This window comes from Magallana gigas, chromosome 4 (assembly GCF_963853765.1).
Source record: "Magallana gigas chromosome 4, xbMagGiga1.1, whole genome shotgun sequence".
NCBI lineage: Eukaryota > Metazoa > Mollusca > Bivalvia > Ostreida > Ostreidae > Magallana > Magallana gigas.
The window spans coordinates 42,486,803-42,511,898 of NC_088856.1; the positions used below are offsets into that span (position 1 = coordinate 42,486,803).

Genomic DNA, 25,096 nt, shown 5'->3' on the forward strand with positions numbered 1-25,096 from the left:
AAAAATTGAGCTCGTCTAAGTTTTATGCCCCCGGGTCAGGACTCCCTAATAAGAACTGTGAAATGAAAAAGATTAGGTGATCTGAAGTTTTACATAATGAAAAATTACGTGCACGATCAATATCTGTTTAATCATATATGTCTACCTTTGCAGAAAAAAAAAATGTTTCTTCTATTCAGTGCAAAACCTCTATTTCTGTGATAAATGATATGCATTAGTTAATAATACGTCTTTTCTGAATAATAGCAAATTCGCACCAAATATGGTTTCTTTGTAGACCATAGTTCAAACAATGGAGGTATATCACAAGTTCACCCGGTATATATTTAATTCAGTACGTAAGGGCAAACACTGGCTAATATTTTCATAAGTTTAGAACACTTGGGTTGGAATAAGTGCACGAGGATTGCTTTATTTATAGGGATACATGTATGTTTAATTTCAACGTATGTTATACGATATAACATACGTTTGAGCAGTTTACGCTTGTTATACCTCGATGCAACTAAAATCAGAAAGTTAAGCCCAACATTAAGCAAATTAATGATAATGAATAAATAATGTTTTAAAGTAACGTCAAGCGGATTAATAATACGCTTAACATGCAGGTAGTATTGTGACGTAGGCAAGGTATGTTATACGCTAAATATCAATTTGTTTAGTCAATTAAATCAGGTGTTGCAACCAGATTTTGTATCGTTTTATATTCTTTTTTTCTTTCTTGTTTTTAAGCGGTTAGCACATACGCTAAACACTTTCGTGTAACTAAAATCTGGAAGTTTAACAAAAGCGCTGCTTATAAGGAATTAAAAAAATTGAGAGTATTAAATGCTTTACAGACTAGTTTGATATGTGCCTCTTTTGAACAAAAATGATACATTATCCATATTTTTAATTAATATAACGATTCTACTGTTTAATGAAGCAAGCGTTTTACTGACTTTTAAATTTATTGATAAAACGACACGTTTAATGACATTAATTAAATTATCAACTGGACCAGTACTTTAAAAGAAACGAATACATCGACAAAGGGAATATATTTTAGCAGTTTAATTTCATTTCTAACAAGCATTTTGATTAACACACACAGAAAAAATTAATTTATGTTGTATAACCTGGTTAGCTATGTAGCCACGCCCCCTTGACAACCCCCGAACATCCAACATGTCTGCCATCACCTCCAGCTGCTCCTCTGCCGTTGCTAAGCATAATCATGCGTGTTACAAATTTAATGTTAATTCAGATTTTATGCAAAAATAAATAATTCCTGTCTTTAGTAATTTTTTTTTAATCTTTTATCTTTTGATTTAAGGGACATGGTCACAGTTTTGATCAAATTTCATATAAGTAAGATATAGAGCTCACCATTCCTTGATATTTAAAAAAAGGCTCGTGTCCTTTTTTTATTTACATTGGTTCATTAAACCGACAAAAGATGTTTTTCAAGCTAATTTTCTCTGTTCAAATCCGTTAATAGCATAAATAAATAGTTCATAGCGTTTATCACATTCATATTGGGTCTCAAACTAAAATTTTCACTTCAGCATTCAAAATGTAAACAAAGCTATGTTTACATGACAAATAATTGTGGGCTCTTTTTCTTGCTTATAACACGACATCTGAGACTCAAATTTTGGTTGACAGTTGTAAATGCCTTATTGCAGCATTGTAAGCATTTAAAAAGGAAAAAAGTTATCTGACCAAATCGTGACCATATCCCTTTAAATCATACGAATTGATTTAATTTTATGCTCAGATTGTCCGATATATTTTCGGTTTATAAAACATGCACTGTCTCAAACCAGGTTATATCGGTTAATCTGGCCAACATAATATTCATAAAATATTCCTTAAGTACACTGCGTAAAAATTGAAATAATCTCGTTTGTTCTCTATGTATTTAAATTGGGTTCACTATAAATAAATATATATAAATATTGGTGACTTTGTGATGAAACTATGCATTATTCAAGAAGGTAAAGCATACTACAATTTTATACTGGAAATCCTAAAATTAGATTTTCAGTGAGGCTGGATGGTCTACAAATTAACCACAATATCTCCCTAAAATTTTAAGATATAAATTGTTAAGCTATAAACTATACTGGTGTAAAAAAATACATATAGTTTAACTTTGAAATTTAGGTATTTTCGTATATTTTTATATGAACTCTTTTTTAATAAGAGACCAATAAAGTCAAAAAATGGCCATGACCATCGATCCCTCTTAATTTAACAAATGTATGATAGCCAGTGATGACTACAAAGAGCACACGGTGGGTGTGACAGTTCAGGAGGGAGGCTTACTGCTCCTTGGCATCTGATTCTACCTCTAATTTTTGTAGAAGACCGTGTTTTCTTTCCTCCTGTTTTACATTTTTCCTTTGGACTTTTGATTTTGGAAAACTATTCGTTATCGCCATATTTCATTTGTAGTCACTACCGGTACCCCACTACATATACATTGTCATGAGATGCAATTAATGGTTATTTACAAGTGACTCTTTAAATTATGCACAACAATGTATTCTCACTTGCGGGATGGCTGGATTCCTGCTATCTTTCATGTAAATTGACTTATTTCAAATCTTTAAATAAAGATAAAAAAATTCAAATACTAAAGTTCTATCAGGAGTTAATGTTATTGGTATCTATTTTGAAATTGAAGAAATGCATGTAATTTCGCATTGCAAGTAGTGAAATGCTATAGGATGATTGATTGAAAACAACTTCCAAAAACATTTGCATTCCAAGAAAGTGATTTATATACATTGTATATGAAAAATGACAATAACAAGCCGTCAACCATTTCAAAAATCCATAAAACGAAATACAATTTCAAAGCAGAGCAACACGGACCTCCAAATAGATAGAATTATCATCAGGTGCCTAGGAGGAGTGAGCATCCTATGCTGACCTGTCACACCCACCGTGTGCTCCTTGTCACTATTGGGTTTGTCATCATCGAGGTATATATAACGAAAGAAATCCCCATAAGTAAAGAAAATTATTGCGATAGTTTGACCGAATCGAAGCGTCTAGAAATATCCCGCTAAAAACCAAAACAAAAATATACGTTCTTTTTGACAAAATGATGACAGCAAAGATTAAAAAAAGACAAAAAGAAACTAGATATTGAATTAGATTGCAGAGAATACTAGACAAACGATTTTCTAAGCGCTTTGACCTGCGTGTTAAGAAAAAAATCATAAACATTTTCTGAATGCGGAGAAGACAATATAATTTACGCTTTTATAAAGTGTGATTCCTGCTATTAGCGTATGGCATTTTTGCTTGTAAAAATAGAGTATTTTCTCCAATTTAAAATGTTAATTATCATCTCTTATGGCCATTAAAACGTTTAAAAGATATCGAAATGAGAAAACTAGAAAGGAATTTGCTGAATTTGATTTTTAAAAGTGTAAATGGTGACACTCTATCAATAATTACATGTACATTAATTTGTAAAAGTAAAGTAATTTGATGTTTTTTACTTTCACTTGAAAGTTTCGTCAAATTTTTTTCAAAGATTATAAATTTCATTAAATGATTAAAGGGGCATGGTCACGATTACGTTCAAAAATTATTTTTCCGAGTTTAACTTTTACAATGTTTCAGTTAAGCATTCTTGATAGGCAACCACAATTTGAGTACCATTCGTTTACTTATTAGCGAGTAACAAAGCTCACAATTCTTTTCTATATAAACAAAGCTTTTGTTTACATTTCGAATGTTGAAGTGAAAATTCCAGTTTTAGACCTAAAGCAAATGTGTAAAACGTTAGGACCTGTTTATTTATCCTTAAAATGAAGAAGAAGATAGACAAATCAGCTGGAAAAAGATTTTTACTGGTTATTGAACCTATGTGAACAAAAACAGGGCGCCAGTCATCTTTACATGACAGAGAATTTTGAGCCATGTATCTTGCTTATAACACTTCGACTGACTCTGAAAAATTGACCAAAATCGTAACCATGTCCATTTGACAAAAATTAACAGCATTAAAAAATATGCCATTGATAATCAATATGCTGAAATTTAATTTGTGTGCAGACTTTCTTCTTGATTTTAGAGATGTTTTTAATCTTTCATGGTATCAGGCACGGATGATTAATTATTTTCTCAAACCTTTTATTATTTTGCCGTCTTGTTTGGATAGTATATTCCCAATTTGAAAGCAATAATTACAAGATAATAGTCTTCTTGTTCTTTGAGGTTTTGTTGTGTTTCAATATTGAATTCACTTGTAAACGGCATATTTTTGTCAGTACATATCTAAGGAAAAAAAATTTAATGTGAAAAAAACAAATATTGTCCGTGCAGCTGTCATAATTCATAGAATGTTGGTACAGTGAACTTGCAAGTGACACTCGCAACGTTTGATGCCTGTTAGAAGCGTTCTTGCATCTTACAATTATCGTGCTAACTTTTGCATTGCAGACGAGATCTGACAATCGTTCCGACGTCTTTCTTTTTCTCACAACAGTTGCATGGACAATTACTAGTCTTCACAATAAACAGATACATTTCTTTTTGTTCTTTAGACATATACTGTACAGTCTAACGTAAGTAACTGGATATCATAACGTCAAAAGAACTCGAAAAAAAAGAAACCTTTGGTATGCGCAAAAAACTAAATTCAGCGAATTGATTCTTAAATATTAATTTTCCTGACCAATATAACATCTTTGAATACAGTTAAAAGTTTGTTAACTATTTGTTGTCACTATATAAAGTGACATTTTTCACTTCATTTTTTTTTAAATCAATGTCTACAAATTGTTTTATGGTATTCTGACTTTGATATCCTTATGAAAACAGGTTTTTTTTCAAAAGTTTTAATGGTGATCAATCTATTTAGAATGGAGAAAACAAACTGCTTACAAACAAAAACTATGATCATACTCACGGAAATTACTTTGAGCATACCTATCTGATAATTTTATTAAAATCTGTGTGTCCAGTTTTTTGCGCTAAATCCTACAATAACTTCCTCTGATAGGATGTGTTGGAGTTTTCTGAAGATGGTTTTAGTTTTAAAAAAAATATTGTTATGCGCGTAAAGATCGTTTTTCTTTACTCCGTAAACGTATATGATTCTATCTTAGCACGATTTCACGTCGAAGTCATTTGGAAATCTTTTTTTCCTTTTCTTTACAATCTACTTCAATATATTCCTGTTTTCTTCATTGCCTTCCACCTTTTTGTCAAAATTTGGTTGTTATATATATATATATATATATATATATATATATATATATATATATTTGGTTGTTTTAGGAGGTTTTTATGTTTTGTTTATAGAGGAGGGTTTTAATTGAAGCTTTGATTTGATTTTGATGAATGGTAAAACATTTGATTCTCTTAACCTAATTAAGAGAACTTTTTTTTATAATTTAGTTGCTGGTGGACAGTTTACACAGACAACACGCAATTGGTGTACCCATGACGCATGACGCACATTTACTGTGCGTTCAGTTCACATGTCGATAGTGAGCACAAGGGACATGCAGTCAACGTACGTGTAACTCAAGGGAAGAGTGAAATCTCTATCATTCGTGAAAGTCAAATCGTATAGTTATCTAACGTCTTTCTTGAGCAACTGCAGCGTACGTTTTCAGATCTCGTAAGGAAACCGTTGTGATTGTTGATCATGCCACCGTGCGTCCTTACGAGAAGCGTGCGTCCTTCAAAAATTATGATGCACTTGGGTGTATCGCGAGTTTTTCATTAAAATCCTCACGTAGATCACCCGTAGAAACACAAGCGACCAGTTGTGAATGATGCTTTACGTTGCACTCTCAATCACTTTTAACGCTACAATCGGTCACGGGAGCCATGAGTAGCAAAACCTGTAGTACACGAACGATCACCAAACACGTACGGCCAGTTGAAACTGAGGTGTATGTTCCATGAGGCCAGTGCTCAGTTTATCGTCGTGATTATTTGCATATTTTCTGGATTTTTCTGGATTTATCATTAAAATTAAACTCTAGTAGGGATTAACTGAATGTTAACTGAAACAATATTAGGTATTGTAGCCTGCTTGCACTGAAGATTTAAGAGAGATTTTTTAAAATTTACTCAATACATGTATTTATTTTCCTTTATGTTATTCTTCTTTGGGCCCTGATTTTAGTTTAGGTATCACAGTTCGAACTATTTTGAATTTACTCTATCTCAAAAATCCGATGTTTTCAAAATAGCACTACAAATTGAAACTTGATTAATTTTTAGGTACCCAATTCATAATAGCCCCAAATTCAATTCAATGAATCTGGATGCATAACAGATATACATGTTCGGGCTTAATACTCAGTGCATGTACTTAGTCATAATTTTCATGATTAAGTATCAGTATGAAAGAGAAGAATGTGTCTTAATTTATGACCTTTTTCTGCCCTTGAAGAAGTGATTCCTTTTTAATTCATAAAAATCAATGCTATAAAATTACTCGGTATTAGATTTGTTTTCAATCGTGTTTCTATTCCTAATGATTAAATTTTCTTTATTCATTGATATTCATTGATATTTTTTGTATTTACATTTTGTTTATTTTCAAAATAAAAATGTGCTTGTCCTCAATAACATAACTGCAATCTTCATTTATTAATTAATGCTTAGGTATTAAGCTTCAGATATGTGAAAAATTTTTATAATCAACAATAATTTGATTAAAGACTATAGTATTAAAAAAACATGACGGATATGAAACAAAAATTTGGTCGAAAATTGGATAATAACTTAATGTGGTATGGGACTCTTCCATGTTGCGACGTATTGTTTATCGAAATAAACAGTAAAATTATGTGAAATTATGTAAGTAGTTTCTTTCCCAGTTTTGTCACTTAACAGCGTAGCGCAGTAGGTTAGAGAGTTTACTTCAAATAAAAGATAAAAAAAAGAGAGTTTACTTCAAATCTGTAAGTCACGAGTTCGAATCTCGCTGAGGGTTTTACAATTTTTACCTCTCGTAATATTTTTAAAAGATATTTTTTGGTTAAATATTGTAAAATTTAAACATTCTAAACCGGTGAAAGGATTTCAATTATAATGTATTTTAATCGACATTGATATCGATAGATGTCTCATACCACCTTAAGAAGAAAACTAGTGAGTATATTATTACATAAATCATGTTCTTAAAAGTGAAATTAATCTTTGCCTCAGTCCTTATGTACCATTTGTGGGCCTTTAGAGAGGCGAGGGTTCGAATCTGCCTGAAAAATTCAAATTTATCAATCTCAACAGCCCAATTTTCCGAAAAGATGCCGCGAATCCATAACATTCTCGAAAAAAAAGACTGTCCCTCGGACCCACTCCATCTCCCTATTAAAAACTTTTTTTCTGGATCCAAACATGTGCCTCATCATTGATCCAGGGACGATGACTTTACCAGCACCGTGACGTGACCTTGGAGTCAAGAAATTTACGAGCTCCAATCAACCACAGTTAAATGTGACTTTTTTTCTCAGAAGAAAATGGCATCAAAGAGTAAAACACTTCCATTTCCACGTGATTATCGGAAAGAACAGAATGTAAATTGCCATATACATCAGTCGTTGACTGAGTGACACAAGGATCCGATGATTAACAAAAATGAAAAGGAAGAAAATTGTAAATTTAAACAAATATTACCGAGTCTAGGTCTTAATTATCCAAGTAGAGACAATTTTTGAGGTAGAATGCACAATTAGAGGCATATCACCATGCTTTTCTACGATAATGACCGATCAGGATTATGTCATACTATTTCGTATGATCTCCAACAAGGCGTATTAAACTTCAAGTAAAATACAAAAGCAGAAATAGGAAGGAAACTTTAAGAAAGAAATAAAAACTAAAAATAAATTAAATGGTCTAGAGGAATTTCATTGTAACGTCGATTTAACTATAATATGAAAATGTTCTTCCTCTTTTTGTCTTTTTGCAGGAGAGCACTACGAAGTTCGTTTTCAAACCTACACAAAATTAGTCATTTATATTTCCTGTTTCGTCAAATTGATAAATATATTGATAAATATATAGTTTATCAATTAATAAATATCAGAAAGTGTATATTTATAGCTTGTGTAAAAAAAATAAAGTATCAAACCGTTTACAGTCCTCGACGAACGTTGCAAAATTTATAAATATTGGGGGGGGGGGGGGGGCTATAACAGCACGCGCTTATCGCTTTAGGGTTGCAATATTTTAAACATAAAAAACCGTTATATTAATGATTCTGAACAGTTTGCCATTCTCAAAAGTTAATATAAGTAATAAACAGCAATGTTAAAAAGTTCACCGGGATATGAACTTGGTTGGTACGTGATCAAATCTTCTGAGAAGCCCTTCGGGCTTCACAGGATTTGATCATGTGACTAACCGAGTTCATATTCCAGTGAACTTTTTAACATTGCTGTTTATTTCTTAAATGAATTCTTACCTTTGTATCTCTCATATAACTTGACTTCTTATATTCAAATTCAAAATGAACGAGTAAACATCTATACATAAAATATAAAAATAACATTTCGATCACAAATTGTATTGAGGTGCCTTTACAGCTGGAAAACTGATTACTTATTGCAGAAATACAAACATTTGCCCAATTAGTAACTTTTAAGCTGATTGGTTGGAGCGTTCAACTGCAAATCTTGAGTTTAATTGCAGATTTGCGCACGTTGTAAAAAAAATCCCCGTATATTTTAAAATATTGAAAATATTGTACAAATATTCATACGTTACCTTTAAAACTGTAACATGTAGTATGACCAGTAATTACCATCTACGCAACCAACATTGTCTAGGTCCATTTATTTTTTAAAGTGTGCATGTGCATAGACCTACCGTACAGCAATAACAAGGTTTCAGTGTTAAGGGTTACAGAAAATTCCTTTACTGTATGTTCTCTTTCATATATACCTTTTGGGTAGGAAACTGGTTATTTTAATGATCCCTATAACTGTTCTTGACAACGTTCGTGGTTTTGTCCGATGATCTCTTCCTGTTCTTTTTGCTCCTATTTCTGCTCCTATTCCTGTTCCTACTCCTGCTCTTTTTCCTACTCCTACTCCTGTTGTTTTTCCTGCACCTACTCCTACTCCTGCCTCTACTACTGCTCATATTCCTGCCCCTCATTTTTTGCTCATGTTCCCCAATCTATTTTTGCTGCATTCATTGCTCTTCCACCTCCTTTGAGGTGAATTTTATTTTTTTTTTTATTAAAGACAGTGAAAATGATATATATTTATTGGACTAAAACTGCTGTTTTAAGCGTATTTTTTCATCGCACAAATGTCAAATTAGGCTCATAGTCATGATCATCTACTCTAATCTTAGCACAAACTAAAAAAATATTCTTTAGTAATCAACTCTTTTTTTTCATCTCTGTAAATGTTACAATAAATATATTTTAAAATAAAACGGATGAAAATGTAGCACAGATAAATAAGTCAAGAAATTGAAACTGACATTTATCATGAAAATTCCAAAAATATCATTAATTTGCTTGTGGGGTTTGCTAGAACAGTACGAATAATTAAATAATCATATTTCGGGGCAATATGAGAAATGTTTTACCAATATTATTGTCATGTTACCAGCGGAAAACGTGAAGCAGACGCCTCAGGATCATAAAGCTCTCGATGTTTAAGACAAAGTCTGAACATTTTTTATATAAATGTTTTATGATTGAAACCAAAAGAAATAAAATAAAATGCTAAATGACAAAGTCTGAACATTTTTTATATAAATGTCTTGTGATTGAAACCAAAAGAAATAAAATCAAATGCTAAATGACACAGTCTGAACATTTTTTGTCTTTTGATTGAACCCCCACCCCCCCCCCCCCCCCCAAAAAAAAAATCAAATGCTATTAAAGATGTATATATATAACGTTTACTTAATAGGTACAAATTTTAAGCGTATTTGAATGATATTGTAATTTTATATATGATTGGAATTTGGACTGAAGTCTTAAAATGCTTTATCATCCCCAGACTTGGATTCAAAAGCACACATATAAACCTTGGGCCCGTTTCACAAAGCTATCTTATGACAAATATCTGTCTTAAGACCAAAATTTGTCATAAGTTCTTATCTTAGCTGTTTCACAAAAGTGTCTTAACTTATGATAATCTTATGATTGTTCAAAATCTTAAGACACCCAGATACCTCTCTTAAGTCCATTTTAAACATTAAGGTACACAAGGTTAAACCAATTGTTTAGAATTATATATTATTTCGACTAAACTCTGAATGTTTTTTTCAAAGTGCATTAACATCAAGGATATCAAGGCACTTTGAAAAAAATAATTATTTTTTTTTCAAAGTGCGTTGACTTGGTCCCAAAATTAACGCACTTTGAATTTTTTTTCAAAGTGCGTAAACTTTCAAAGTGCATTATAACATAAAAATTTGAATACAAATAAAAATATATTTTTTTATTTAATCGCTCGCCCGCTCATTCCTTTTTCATTTGGATGTCTGACGAACAAGAAGTTGTTAGCATACCTTTCAGTGAAACACAATTACAGTAAACTCGCTTATTATGACTTGACACCTACTGCAACGTGATTATCGTTCCACGTAGCTTTATAAAATGTTGTTAACACAATGAAGCCCGCACCTGACCCCAACAATTGACCCTGCAAAGATTATTAAGTGCTATACTCAGGAATTAATAATAATAATAAAAAAGTCTGCACATTTCTTACTTTTAATTTTGTTAACATCAAAAACTTGTGTCACTCAGTCTACAATCGTAACGTGAACAAGATTTCACGTTTAAAATTTGTTCTTTCCGATTTTCACTTAAAACTAGAAGTTCTTGTACTTCACTTTTTAAGTTTTTTTTCTTTTCAGAAACACATTCGCTGATTGGAGCCGGTAAATTTCCTGACCCCAAGGTCACTGCGCTGATGAGGTCATCGTTTGACCCTGAGGTCATCTCGCTGATGAGATCCTCTTCAAATTCATTTCGTTTTCTAAGTTGAAATTTGTCCTCGTTTAAATAACCTATTGATATAAATCAAAACAAATAGACTGAGTTACTACATAGAAATATAAATATACTTGCTATGTCCCATTTTCATGTAAATAGGACTTTCAAACATTGAAACTTTGCTTCAAGTAGATATATATTATAAAATTAAAAAGTTATTTAAATTTCGTAAAATTACACACATACAATATTGAACACGTGTATAAAGTACTAAGTTATGCACTTTTTCAGTGTTCAAGAGAGAATAATGACTTTAACATAATGTCATATTTTTAAGACGTAGAATAAATGATAAAAAAATATGCAATTTCCTCATAGATTTTTGAAGAGGAAATGTGTCCCCGGCCGTTATCCACAACAAACTTAATATATTTTTATGTAAAATAACCGTATAAAATTTTGCTGGGAATTTCGTTGCGGGGACTGCCGATTACATAGCTTTCTATCTAACAACACCCCCCCCCCCCCCTCCAACACCCCCCCCCCCCGAGAATTGATGTCTCTTTTTCAGTTTTATGAAAATTACGGGAAAAACAATTTTTAATGACGTCATATTAAGCCTAGTGAAAGTATTAAAAGGTGTTCTTGTGTAAATAAATGTTACACTTTACGTTTTTGTGTTATTTTAAAAAAAAAATCACTTTAAACTGGGACAAGATGTGACTAAAATTATTCCTTTAATTCTTTGCATTTGTATTAAAATTAGACCTTTAGACGAGCACAAAAATGCTATCTTGGCATTTGAATACTATTATGTTTCCGACATATTGTCGAACACTTTGAATCAAAATGTGAATATTCTAGAACTCTCCTATCATACAGATTGCAACAAGCTTACTGGTAAAACCCGATGACGAGTCTGACTTCTTTTTCTTTGTTATCGTGATGATGAATGCTATGACACCGAGAGTTCCCGAACCAACGACTAAGATGGATACTGATACTACCGCAAAATATCCACTTTTCCGATGCGACGTCATCGTACCATTTGTGGAGGATATTTTATCTGAATTTCATAAATTGTTAATAGGTAGCGTCGATCAATTGTAATGTTGATGAAGTTGTCATTGTTAATTCAACAAGAATCAATAATGTCAAAATTTAGTGCAGGCTCATAAATTATGCATTCCAATAATATAAGGTTTACTGAAGATTAAAATGTGAAACCCTGATATATGCACATCAAAAATCAATTGACCTTATGTAGGACAAACATTTCTTTGGGGAACGAAAGTCTAAATTCGTTTATAAAGTGCGACCACAATCGGTATATAGTGATCAATAACAAGTTGTAGAATCTTCGATAACAGTCTCTTCATTTACTTTTTAGGCTATTTGGTTTAAAAGACTACTTCTTTTATCCATTTCTTTAAAAAAAAAATGCACACACCCGAGTCCTGTGAATTAAGTTCCATAGAAACTGAGCAAGCGGTTGCATCATTTTCGGCGATGGTAGGCAGGCTCCAGACGTAAGCGTTGGCCATGTAGCTACCGCTCGTCTTATAAGAACATAACATACAGACAGACGAGCTCTGTTAAATCAAAAGATATCCGATATATATATAAGCTTGTTAATTGTTGGGTCGATTCAAATTTGCTGAGGACATAAGAAAGGTGTAATAATGTTTGTTTTATGGCTACTAAAATGCCGCCTGATTCGAATGTATTCAGTACCCACAGATTACTACTCACGATCAAGCTGTTACCTAGAGGTAACATGAATTAAAAAAGAAATTTTAAAACTATAAAAAACATCAACTACATTTGTGAAAAATAAAATATATTAGCATCGGAAACTTCCATAGTCCTCATCTTCTTTATACTGTCTGTTCAACATACAACAAACTGTACCTTCTTGACTTTTGTACTAGCTGTCCGCCAGGTGTCGTTGTGAAAAGTGATTAACAAGGACAGAATTTCCCTCGGGTTGTCCCCCACAGAAAGAAAGACTCGGTAACCTTTCAACCACCCAACCGACACTATATAGAAAGAGAGTAAGCTAAATTATCGTCAGAAACTCTTCGCTAGTCTTGCATGCGTTCACTAATTTTACCAATCGCGTTATTGTTAACGCTTTCATCCGACTGTAACAGATGCATGTTTTCATGATACGATAAACCTTCAAACACTTCTAAGAGTTACAGATAAATTTCATAGATGGGTCAAATTGATATTAATAGTAATTCCTGTCAATGCGTTGGTCAACGGTCGGTTAATATGAAGAAAAGTGGTTGTAAGTTTTCGACAAATAAAAAATCTCAATTAAAAAAAAAAACAATAATAAAGCAACTAAATAAACAAATAAAATGAATTGGTGCCCAAAAGGGATCTTTAAAATATGTTATATCAGAAACGATAGATAAATGACAAAATTTTAACATTTTTCCAAAAAAAAAAATTAATGAAACTGCAGGATAGAATGATTAATGGCCGAGAAAAAACCCCATAGATAGATACATGTAGATAGATAGATAGATAGATAGATAGATAGATAGATAGATAGATAGATAGATAGATAGATAGATAGATATAAATGCGTGTAATAATGGAATTTTAATCTGTTTTAAAATATCATCATAATGATTGGTATATAATATTGGATCAGCCGCTTACTATCATTTGGTCCCATCCAACAAAAATAAAACGTGCTGTTGTTAGCAGGCCTTATGACGTCATCACATCTTGGGGGACCGGGGTTTTCGTCGGAAATGTCTACATAGCTTAGTATATCTACAATTATATCAATGTAACAAAATCGGGAGAATAAGTTTTTTGGGAGTATACGATGAATATAAAAACTTAAGTGTAGAGGATGACCCCTTGAAATGAACACATTACTTTAGAAAATATTATGCATAATACTTGCGTGACAATGGATACATTAATTGAGAGATAGATAACCTTCGAGTTTAAGGATCGATGTTTTAATAATATATCTTTTGTACTTACTATTTAAATTCCAGTGGACAGTACACACACTCTGTAAAAAAGAAGTTAAAATATATACTTGATGTTTATTCATTGTAATACAAAACTTATAGAAGAGAGAAACTGAAAAAAAAAGTTTAATGCTACATGTAATAACGCGAAAAAAATCGAGTTACTGCATATCCTGTACACTTTGAAACTTTTATTTGAATGGTTAATATAGTATGTGTCAACATTATTTTTACTTTTATTAACAGGAACATTACCTCAAACGCTAATAAAAATGCTCTTATCTGTATACAAAATACTCTGATGCTTATACAAAATAATTACCACTGACTAACATAAATAGTTCAGCTAACTGAACTGCTATATTTTTTCTGCATTAGTGTGAACAGAGATACACAAATTAAAATAATATATAAAGTGGGATATAGAAAATGTTTAGATAAAAGTTTTATCTTTTAAATTTTTTTGTAGAAAATGGTTTACTTGTGCATTTGGAATAATTGGCTAAAATTAAAATCCTTACGTCAGAAGTCAAAATAAAAGAGATACAGAGGTGACAATTCATTGTTTGTAAACAAAGCTTATATTTGTTTGAAAATAATGTAAAATATGGAATTATCCCATTTCAATGTAGACTGATTTAATATGTTATAAATAATATTATCAACAGATGAAAGTTAAACATTTATTGAAACGTATTCTAATAAACCAGCTTCGTTTCCAAAACAAAGAATGTCAAACTCTGTGTCCTTCACATAACTCTATATTTTACTTTCAAATTTTGATAAAGCATAAAATTACCTAATTCAACTGTTCAAACACTAAAAATGGAAAAATAAAATAATTTTTTTTAAGCTCACATCATGTCTAAGTCTCTTAAAGCGAGTAAGCGTTGACCATCTTTCACTGACAAATGTGTACTTTGTTTATAGTAAAAACTAACACTGGACAATGACCGTCAACTTTGCTAAGACGTCATGTTATCAAATTTTAAGGTGATATCAGAAAGGTTGAATCTGAAACTTTTTCAAAGTTGTATTCGAAATAACACAAACCACATATGGTAATGATCATATGATAAGGAGGCTAATACTATATTTAGCATAGTAAAGAAGATTTAATCAGCACACGTAGTTTAAAGTTAACATTGACAAAACATTGTCAATTAATAATTAGTTATTTCTGGTTGTAACGCGCTTTCTGATTGGCTAAAAAATTATTTTATATCGTATAAAGAATGTTGCCTACGTCATAGTAAGACTAACGTCATAAACGTATCAATACGCTTGACGTTACGTTTGAGTTTTGTACAATTTTACGTCATTATAAAGGTCAAATGAGCGTTTTATCTACCATAAATAGTAAAAAAATTAAATTATAAGCAATGAATTCAATATTTATTAGTTTTATACGATATAAAATGGTTTGAAACATTTTACGCTTTTTTATAAACCGTAGCGTTAACTGCCCCGACCCATTTTATATCGTATAAAACAAATAAATATTGAATTCATTCCTTAATAAAAATCAGTTAACATTGGAAATAATAAGGATCAGTACATCTTTGATATCTTCATTTAAGGAGTGAATTCAATATTTATTTGTTTTATACGATATAAAATGGTTTGGGGCAGTTTACGCTTTATAAACCGCGAATATTAATGAAACCATAGTACTTCAAATCAAAGCAATGATATATCCTTAAAAAAATGTCTCCTTTCTTCCATGCAGTAATACTTGCCTCGTTTCCATAATACTTGCCTCGTTTTCACAATATCCAGTCACGTTACAGGATAGCAGCGAGCAGACACAGTTCACTGAACACAGCATTATACAAACACACGTGGATAAAGATGTACATGTATAGTCATAACTGAACATGGCCAAAAAAAACCCTAGCGATGAGAGTTAATGTATACAAAATCTGTACATAATGATTGTTATCAATGAGTCATCGGTTATTCATTTCGCGGTAATGATATTCTTAACATAGGTCTATGGTCCTCGGGTATGTGTACATTAAGTTGTGTACACACAACACCGACTTTTGTTATCTGAAGATAGATAGTGCAGCGATACGTGCATCTTTGTATGACAATAATAGTGTGTGTATTTACATGTTAATATAAATATTGAGAGGACATTCCTCCAGCATATACGTCGGAATCGGAGGGCTAAGCCTCCACTCTTTTGTTGTTGCAAAGTTAGACATAACCATTATCCTTTTTTTTTGGCTTTTTGTTTAATCCTTACGCCACTGTCTTGTATACCTTAATTAAAAGCTCTTTTGATCAAAATATATATAATCTGTACGCATAATAAACTACTGAAAACCAAGAATATTAAAGCGAATAAATAACTATGTACGGAGTACATAACTTTGTACTTTGCATGCTTCATGAATTGTTTGGTTTGCTTTAATATGTAATACTGTATCTTAATACAACTGCGATATTTTCGGGGACAGATATTTAAATGAAAAAACAAACCAAAACGCCTTTTCAATTTAAGAGAGTTCGATAGTTGTGGCCATTTTTATACTACGTGTAAATTGATCTCCCCGAGAAGAAGTGTTCTATGTGAAGATTTAGGAAAATATTCAAAATTTAAAGCTAATAAATATGGAATTTTTCTTTACCAAATAAAGTTAAGAGCTTAAAACGTAACTTCTTAAAGTTTAAGGTAGGTCTGATAGTAAACTTGTTGACCCCCTCCTCGGTCCAAGCCTCATTAAAATGACACTTTTAAAGTATGTTTGATACTTCCATAGGCGTCGGAACCGGGGGGCTGGGGGGGGGGGGGGGCGGGGGGGGGGGGGGGGGCTAGGCCCCCCTACTTTTTTTTGCAAATTTATACCTTACCATTAGAAACATAGCATGAGGGTTCACCCCCCCCCCCCCCCACTTTTTCTTGCAGGAAAGATTATTGTATCTAAATTTACCTTGAAAGATTGAAAAGTTGGATTGAGAAGCATACTAGCGCCCCCCCCCCCCCCCCCCCCCCCCCACCACGGATTAGGAATTTAATGATCTTGGAGAAAAAAAAAATTTTGGGTAAGTAATTTCTTTTTTTGGGGAAGTATAGTTATACCCCCCCCCCCCCCCCCCCCCCCGGATTAGGATTTCCATGATTTTGGGAATTACTTTTTTCTCAATATTTCTGAGGATAGGTCTAGCCCCCCACTTTCAATTTGCTTCCGACGCCAGTGTACTTCAGTAGTTCTCGATATCAATCATTCAAATTCTTGAGATCGAGGAGCCGTTATTCCAGATAATGTAAATTCGTTGAAAAGAGTTGTTCAAGAAATGAAGAAATTACTTCAAGTTAACCGGCAATAAAAATCCCTACACGAACATGTCGTTACAAATGACAAGAGTGTTGAGAAAGGTTGTGAGAGTATCTTTATTCATAACAGTACTTCATTAACAATAAAAAATATCAAACGACCATAAAACGACCATAAAACAGAAACCGAACAATGTTTGATACATACAGAAAATAACGGAACTGTTTGTCACAGTATGACAAGAATTAAAACGATAATATATCAGTGCATGTACACCACACCATCATGGGGTGTGTAAATAAAAATGTTTTCTGAGGATTCTGTAGGGAACCGTTTGTCCTCAAGATCATTTAACTTGGACGAGTCAAGAATATTAATCCGGAAAATTTTGACCGAGTTTAAAGTTATGCTTGTCTATGTTTAATGGTTCTGGGACCATTTGTTTCAAAGCTGCATGCAAAAGCTACATGCTAAATAAATACTATAATTCAAAATTTAACATTATTTCAACATATAAAGAACAAGTTGAACGTAGCAACCAAAAGTCGTTTTGCTCCCCGTAAAACTATATTTGTGAAATGCATCTCTATAAAAGACCATATAACATCTAAATGAAATAATTCGTGTAGACAGGTGTTTGTGAAGTTGCCCAGGATTTATTTATAAACGAAAATACCCTACTTCAAAGGAATCTTGCTAGCACAACATATAAATGTATGAAAATGGCACGTTTATAAATCAGTGGGACTAGTAAAATGGTCTCATTTAACGTGACTCTGGTCCAATAGAAAAACTATTGATTTGGTGAGAAAAAAATTGATCAGGTACTTTACCCCTATTCTATAGTAATATTTATCGCCGTTAACAGCCCCCCTTGACTTTAGTTTTAGATGGTAAAAATATGCTTATGCTTGTTTGTAAATATAAATCACTGCCAACCAATTTTTAAAAGGAAATCGCAAAGTAAATTGTCATCTCCATTTATTTAACAATCGACTTACAAGGTGATTTTATATACATGAAGGCAGTACTTTACAAGAACTATCCATTGAGTAAGTAGTAACTGATAACCACTTAACCTGATATAAACTATGCAATATACCGATATAAACACTAAAGGCTGAACTCTGAGCAAACATTATTATGGTCAATATCATCTACAGCTACAACTCTATAAAAGGTTGGGATTTGGGATTTCATTAATAAGTTTCAACCACGGAAAATATCTTGAGAAAATGTTTGATGACTAGATACAAGTAAGAGGAAACATTACACTTAAACTCCTCTCCTGATTACAAATTAAAGCTTAATTAAATTTTGTATAAACAATTACCAATTTAATTAATAGTATTCATATAAGACTTACTTATAGGGGCATTATCACAATTTTGGCCAAGATTTATTTTTCTGTTTTTAATGTTTACAATGCTTCAGTAAGGTAAGGTCTACCGAAATTTGAGTTTCAGTCATCAAGTTTTAAGCAAGATACTGAGCTTACAGTTCTTTCTTGTGTAATCAAAACAGGATACGAGCCTTGTTTACATAATAAAGAATCGTGAGTTCTGTATCTTACTTAAAATTCAATATCTGACCCTCAAATTTTGGTTGATCATTAGAAATGCTTTACTAGAGCATTGTAGATGATGAATACAGAAAAATAAAATTCAATCTAAATCGTGCCCATGCCCCTTTAACATGTCACAGATAACTAAAAGAATGTAACTAAGACATATTTCACATGTCCATAACTATGTTTATACATTGTAAAGAAAAGTGACAACAAATAAATGAAAATAAACAAAACCAAAATAAATACAACAAGGATGTTCATTAAATATTGTCATAAGGGCCATCAATATATTATACAAATTTCTATATTCAACAATCGCTATAAATAACATATTATTTGGTGATGACATCATTTGATTGTTTTCAGTATATTTGAGACAACAAATACATGGTGGAGAAAAAAGAAACCCAAACATTTTCTATAACTTGAAAAAAATGCACTTATTTTTTGTATTCACATTTTAAACCATACAAATCATGAATTTTGCATATCACTATTTAAAAAGACTCCATGCTAATTAACAAAGTCATTGTGAAACATGGGCAAATATTGAACATTAAATAATAATTGCTAACCAATGATGCTTGACACTCACATTTTGATTGAGCACAGTCTAGAATGGTCAGAAAAGTTGATAAAGTAATATCTATTCAGCTTTAAATTCATAACTATGCAACAAATATATTTCTTATCCTTAATCATAATTAAGCTGATTGTAGTCCTTTATAACTTAATAGAAACGAGAAAATCCATATCCTGGTTGTCCAGATCCTATATTCACTGTATGTACTAAGGCAATGTATTTTTGTCCATCTTCTAAATTCAAATGTTAACTCACATACTCATGCAAATACAAGTGTAACAATCTTGCAGTATTGAATATGAAACCCATTACTATAATATTGCAACTGCCAGTATAGCAATTATATCAAATTCTGATAAAGCACTTAAAAACACAATTAATTGTTACATAAATATTCTATCATAAAGTTTTGTGATTTTGAAATGATATAATACAGATTTATATACCGGTACTAAAATACTACTTTGATAACTTTGTAGTTCAATTAGATAACACCAGACCAGCAGATGTGTAGTTTGAAAGTGGCAGAATGTATTGTTTGCACAACTACAATGCAATATAAATTTATCATCATATTTATTCCCCTGAAAATCGCAAATTTTTTAATTACTTATTTCAAGTCATATGAATGCTAGAATATAATATCTTTTAGAAAAGGCATTAGATTGTGCTGATTTGAAATACTTTTCTCAATGGGGAAGGACCCTTGGAAATAATATTTCAGAGCTCTTTTTCTTCGTATTTGTAAAGGGGTGATCCTTGTAGGAGGAAAGATGTTCATGCAATAAGATGATCATGTTACTAATATCTACACAATGTCATGGAAAAAGTCATTTTAAAATCCTACAACCTAATCATGGAAAAATCAAAGTCCTAGGCGACAAAGTTTTTTAATGGTAGACAGATTGTAAGGGCTGCGACACTTAGCATGGGATAGCAGTATGTACAATATATAAATTAAGAACCATGTAATACTGAATAACAACCAATGATAATATGCACTTCAAGTTCACACAGAGCTAAACACACTCTTTCAATATTCAATCTCTTTGTCCATGTTCAATTCCTTAAAAAACCTGTAGATTTTGAGTGTCATGATTATAACGTTGATGCATCTTGAATGAGATGCTATGTATATAAATTTTGAAGGTCAAGGGTCAAAGGTCAAGTTATCTGCTAAACCAAAAGGTCAAGGCCACAGACAATACAAGGACAGGCACAGAGGCAAGGAGTCCACGGCAACCACATTCCGTGGTCTCTTCCTGTAAAATAAAGCCAAATATGAATTTTTAAATGATAATTGAAATATCTTCCGATTCTAAATTGCTACAACATCATATATTAAATTGTCCTGATTGGCCTTAGTGTCAAAGCTTAACAAACCTTGAATAAATATCAAACTCTGCATTAAAGACTTCTACATAATCACACATTGTCATCTAAAATAAATTTGCATAACAGAGTTGTTGTTCTTTTAAATTGTACACACGCAACATCAGGAAGACAACTTCGTTTATTATATTTTCATGCTAAATACTGAAATCTGATTGGTTTAGATGAAGTTTATAATCGGTTCTATTACCTTCAGTGTTAGCAACACAGTTGGCAAGGAGTAACACAACGAATTGTTACAGTATATCTGTTTTTCTTTCGCGTGTCACAAAATTTGTGAAAATGAGACAAATATGTAGCATATTTAATTTGCATCAGTCATTTTTTGCAATTTCAAAACTTTTTTTATAGAAAATGAAACAAGATATTATTTCTTTCCATTCAAAATTTTGCGATTTGACAGAGATCGGGAAAAAAGCAAAAATTAGATCAACACGAAAATTACCGGATATACAGTAGCGGGTAAGGTTAGCTGTACAGTTCACGTCATTTCTAAAGAAGTCAGTTATGCTTGCCTTTCTTTACATTTAAGACAATCAGTGTGAAAAATTAATTGTGCCTGCCTAGGAGGGTAACAGTTGAAATTGACACCCCTCCAATAATATTGTCAACCTCCGCTTCACATTGATTGACAATGGTTACTCGGGGATGTCAATTTCAACTGTTACCCTCCCATAACAGGCACCATCTATATAATGACAGAGCGGTGGTTTTTTCTTATACTACAGTAACTGAAGATTGCGAATTAAATGCAAGGAACTAATATCAATATAAAATCAAAAAATTAAATTCTTGGGTAGAATAAAAAAATTACAATATTACACAAAACATTATTACTGAGCAGAACTTTACACTTTACAAAGCTGTTGCCATGTCAATGAACACGCTGTCAGAAACCTTACACAACTTAATGTGTACAACACATCATTGCATAACAATTAAACTATTATGGAAACACATCTTGCCAATGTGCTTAAACAAAACCTTACATAATACAATCATACATATATATATATATATATATATATAGTTACATTCACTCAGAAACAGTCACTCTGTTACACAATACTCCTCCACAAACCAAAAGTCACATTGAACTTAACACAATTGTAACAAAGCATAGGTGTGTTGTGTGAAGCAACGAGAAAACAATTGTTCAGTTTTCAATGATAAATGTATATAGGCTTATTCATGACTTTTTTACTTGTGTATCAATAGATTCATTGTCTCCTCTCAGAGCCTGAAACCTTAATTAGTGGATGAAAATGATCGAAACTGATAACAATCAATAAAATAACCAAATTGGATCATTATGGCTAAACTGCCCAAAAATGATGCGTCATCCAAAGCATTCAATTTTTACATATAACAATGGGACCTGTAAATCACAGTTATTACAATTACAATAGATGAACCAATTACAAGACAATTCTAAAAGCTACCTGTAAATTTATCAAGGTCATATTAAAAAAAAAATACAAACCCTGTCATATTTTTTTCCTTAAAAAACCTATTTTGCTATCCCTTTCAAATAACAACTGCTATGCTCACAGTTTGCAATACACTTGAATGTATTCTACATTCTTAAAGCCCTGTTTTGCTTACGCTTTCAGTCTGTCTTTTGCTCTTATCTTAGCCTGTTACCATCATAATAAGATAGAATGTAATATAATTATATAGGTCCAACATTGCCATCACAGTTTCTCAGGTCCTACAAGCAATGATTACTAGATTAACCAATTTGTAATGCGCTGGATTCTATATTGGAACTTTGTGCAATTCACTCCCTAAATTACATAACATTTGCAAGTAATAAAAGTTTAATTTTATGACAAAGATAATTAATAAAAATTATAATTGCAAGTTTTTATATAGCGCTTTTAAATTGATGATGCATTTTTCAAAGCGCTTTTACAATTATACGCACTTTATTAGTATCGTAAACAAATTGTCCTTTCACTCTTTATTCAGCATTCACACTTTTGGAAAAAAAAATCCTTGTCAATTTCTGACGATGTTCCGATTTTGATTTAAACAGGTGCGTCTCACCTTAGAACTCTGATCTACTCTGAAAGACTTACTTTAGGGGTTTGTCTACTCTGGCAGACTTACCTTTGGGATCTAGTCTACTCTGAAAGACCTACCTTTGGGTTCTAGTCTACTCTGACAGACTTACCTTTGGGTTCTAGTCTACTTTGACAGACTTACCTTTGGGTTCTAGTCTAGTCTGACAGACCTACCTTTGGGATCTAGTCTACTCTGACAGACTTACCTTTGGGTTCTAGTCTACTCTGACAGACTTACCTTTGGGATCTAGTCTAAAGACTTTTTTTTTTAAATTAAATTTTTATTGTCATTTTCATAATTATTACAAGGAATCAAAGAGACAAAGCAAATATTTATTGGCACTCACACACCCTTTCATACACTTGCACACATAAATATCAGAAACACATTCTAATTGTTTACAGGAGAATTAAATTTCAAAAATATTTTTCCAGTTTGACCATTGTTTGTCAAATTTTAACATTTCACATGATTTAATTGATATGTATCTTTCAACCTTATATTTGAAATAGATATGTTGTAATAGTCCCTTTAAGTGAGGGATCTTTTTTTGTTTCAAACAGTTAAAAATATACTGTTTGGTATACAAAATTATAAAGTTTACAACTTTGTTACCCTGATTTAGAGGTATTTCACCAAATATTACATTTATTTATTAACATTAAATCCAATTCTATTTGTAGTTTTACAATAGATATGCATGCTGAGTTTATTCCATAATGGCAGTATTTCTAAACATTTAATAAATACATGTTGAATTGTTTCTACATCTTCTTTGCAAAAAGAACAACAATCATCAGTGCTTACATTGATTTTTTTAAGATAGTATTTTGTAGGCAACATTCTGAAAAGAATTCTGTACTGAAGCCATTGTACTGAGGTATCAGCACTTGTTTTAAAACATACTTTAAAGAACTCTTTAACAGCAACATTAATTTCTAGTTGCATGGATAGTTCAGTGTTCCATTTCTGAATCGAACTTGGTATAATATCTTTACTATTAATAAGATTGTACAAGGTTTTCGAACATTTTTCAAACAGTAAAACATACTCAAAGTAAAATGGAATGTATGGATAGTAATATTTTCTAACATCAGATCTTTTTATAGACTGAGATCTAAGGAAACTATATATTGCATTAATAACACTGTTGTATAGCATTGTACATACATTAGACAGTCTATAATTTTGTGCAAAATCATGCTGTTTCAAAAACTGACCATCTTCATTTAGAAAGTCACCTATAGTTTTAATACCATGTTCATACCAATTATAAACAATGATAGGTTTATTACCAACACATATATTTGTATTGTACCAGATTGGCATAGCACATACATTTGTTGTAGATAATGAATAGTCAATTGTTCTTAAAACTTTTAACCATGAGTGTAAAACATCTTTCCAAAAATTATTACTATGATTTATTATGTTTTGTACATATTTGTCACCAAAGTCTAACAAATGCTTTACCACTTTGTTGCCATGAATGTCAAAAAATATATCCGTCCATGGTTTGTTATCTTTTGTTAACCTCTTTATCTAGTCTAAAGACTTACCTTTGGGTTCTGGTCAATACAGGTCGTCTCCACCTGTACCCGCTCTGATATTTCCTGCATCAGTTCACATCTCTCTGTTTCATTATGTAATGTTCAGTCAAGGGACAACATTAAAAAAATGTATCATTTGAATAGAAATTCTGTAATAGATGCGAACCTTAACAAGGTTGATTTTTATTGGACTACGTTTTTGCATGTTCTTTTTATACTTCTCCTGCATTCATTGGAGACAAAAGTGAACATTCAGACCTTACTTGTCCAAAAAACTTTTTCTTTCCGATCTCCTCTCACTTTAAAAAGCGCCAGTTACTTTCATAAATAATTGACTATAAAGTTCATAATATTCATTTTTTTTCTTATTATTTTGCCTGCTTCTGAAATAAGAAAGGATATAGACAATAGGATCGCTATTCATTGTGGCTACCTCATCAACCACGCCTGAGCAGTTGCAGTTCTGGTCGGACGACACCAGAATCAGGTTAGTATCTCTGATCCAGACTGCAGCAAAACTCCTGGGGAAAATAGAACCACACATGCATATTATTTATAATTACTAGCAAAGGAACATTGTCTCACTTTTTCATAAAAAAATCTCACTATGAACTGTCAATATGTCTGGGTAAAAAAGTATGTATCGAAGAGGAAATCCTGGATATTTTTTTTTAATTTACACTGATTTTAACTAATTCTTATGTTAAAATAGGTACGTGTA

At 31.9% G+C, this 25,096-nt stretch overlaps 2 protein-coding genes across 4 annotated transcripts in view; both read right to left on the reverse strand.

Moving 5' to 3' along the window:
* Nucleotides 1–10,703: 10,703 nt before the first annotated feature.
* On the reverse strand, nt 10,704–16,016 carry LOC105328362 (uncharacterized). Of its 2 annotated transcripts, XM_011429211.4 has the most exons (7): nt 15,689–16,002; nt 13,940–13,970; nt 13,604–13,720; nt 12,842–12,969; nt 12,381–12,522; nt 11,829–11,996; nt 10,704–11,004 (listed from the first exon to the last, which is right to left on the reverse strand). In XM_011429211.4, the coding sequence occupies exons 1-7, from the start codon at nt 15,806–15,808 to the stop codon at nt 10,721–10,723; spliced, it is 990 nt and encodes a 329-aa protein (XP_011427513.3). In that variant the 5' UTR covers nt 15,809–16,002; the 3' UTR covers nt 10,704–10,720. The 2 variants fall into 2 exon arrangements, with proteins under 2 accessions (XP_011427513.3, XP_065938569.1); XM_066082497.1 differs by lacking the exon at nt 11,829–11,996 and having other exon boundaries at nt 15,689–16,016.
* A 1,870-nt stretch (nt 16,017–17,886) lies between these two features.
* LOC105319342 (voltage-dependent calcium channel subunit alpha-2/delta-3) overlaps nt 17,887–25,096 on the reverse strand; it is a 99,086-nt gene continuing 91,876 nt past the window's right edge. For both annotated transcript variants that reach the window (XM_066082499.1, XM_066082498.1), the window contains exons 33-35: nt 24,775–24,896; nt 24,385–24,467; nt 17,887–20,628 (exon numbers count right to left, since the gene is read on the reverse strand). In XM_066082499.1, the coding sequence (XP_065938571.1) occupies nt 20,536–20,628; nt 24,385–24,467; nt 24,775–24,896 (298 nt within the window). In that variant the 3' untranslated portion in view covers nt 17,887–20,535. The remainder of the gene's footprint in view (nt 20,629–24,384; nt 24,468–24,774; nt 24,897–25,096) is intronic.

Coding starts and splice junctions, on each gene's coding strand:
- LOC105328362 (XM_011429211.4), bottom strand. CDS start 15,808: ATGTTCAGTTATGACTATACATGTACATCTTTATCCACGTGTGTTTGT. Junction 13,721..13,939: donor TGTCCACTGGAATTTAAATA/GTAAGTACAAAA, acceptor ATATAATTGTAG/ATATACTAAGCTATGTAGAC. Junction 11,005..11,828: donor CTCGTCATCGGGTTTTACCA/GTAAGCTTGTTG, acceptor TTATATCAATAG/GTTATTTAAACGAGGACAAA.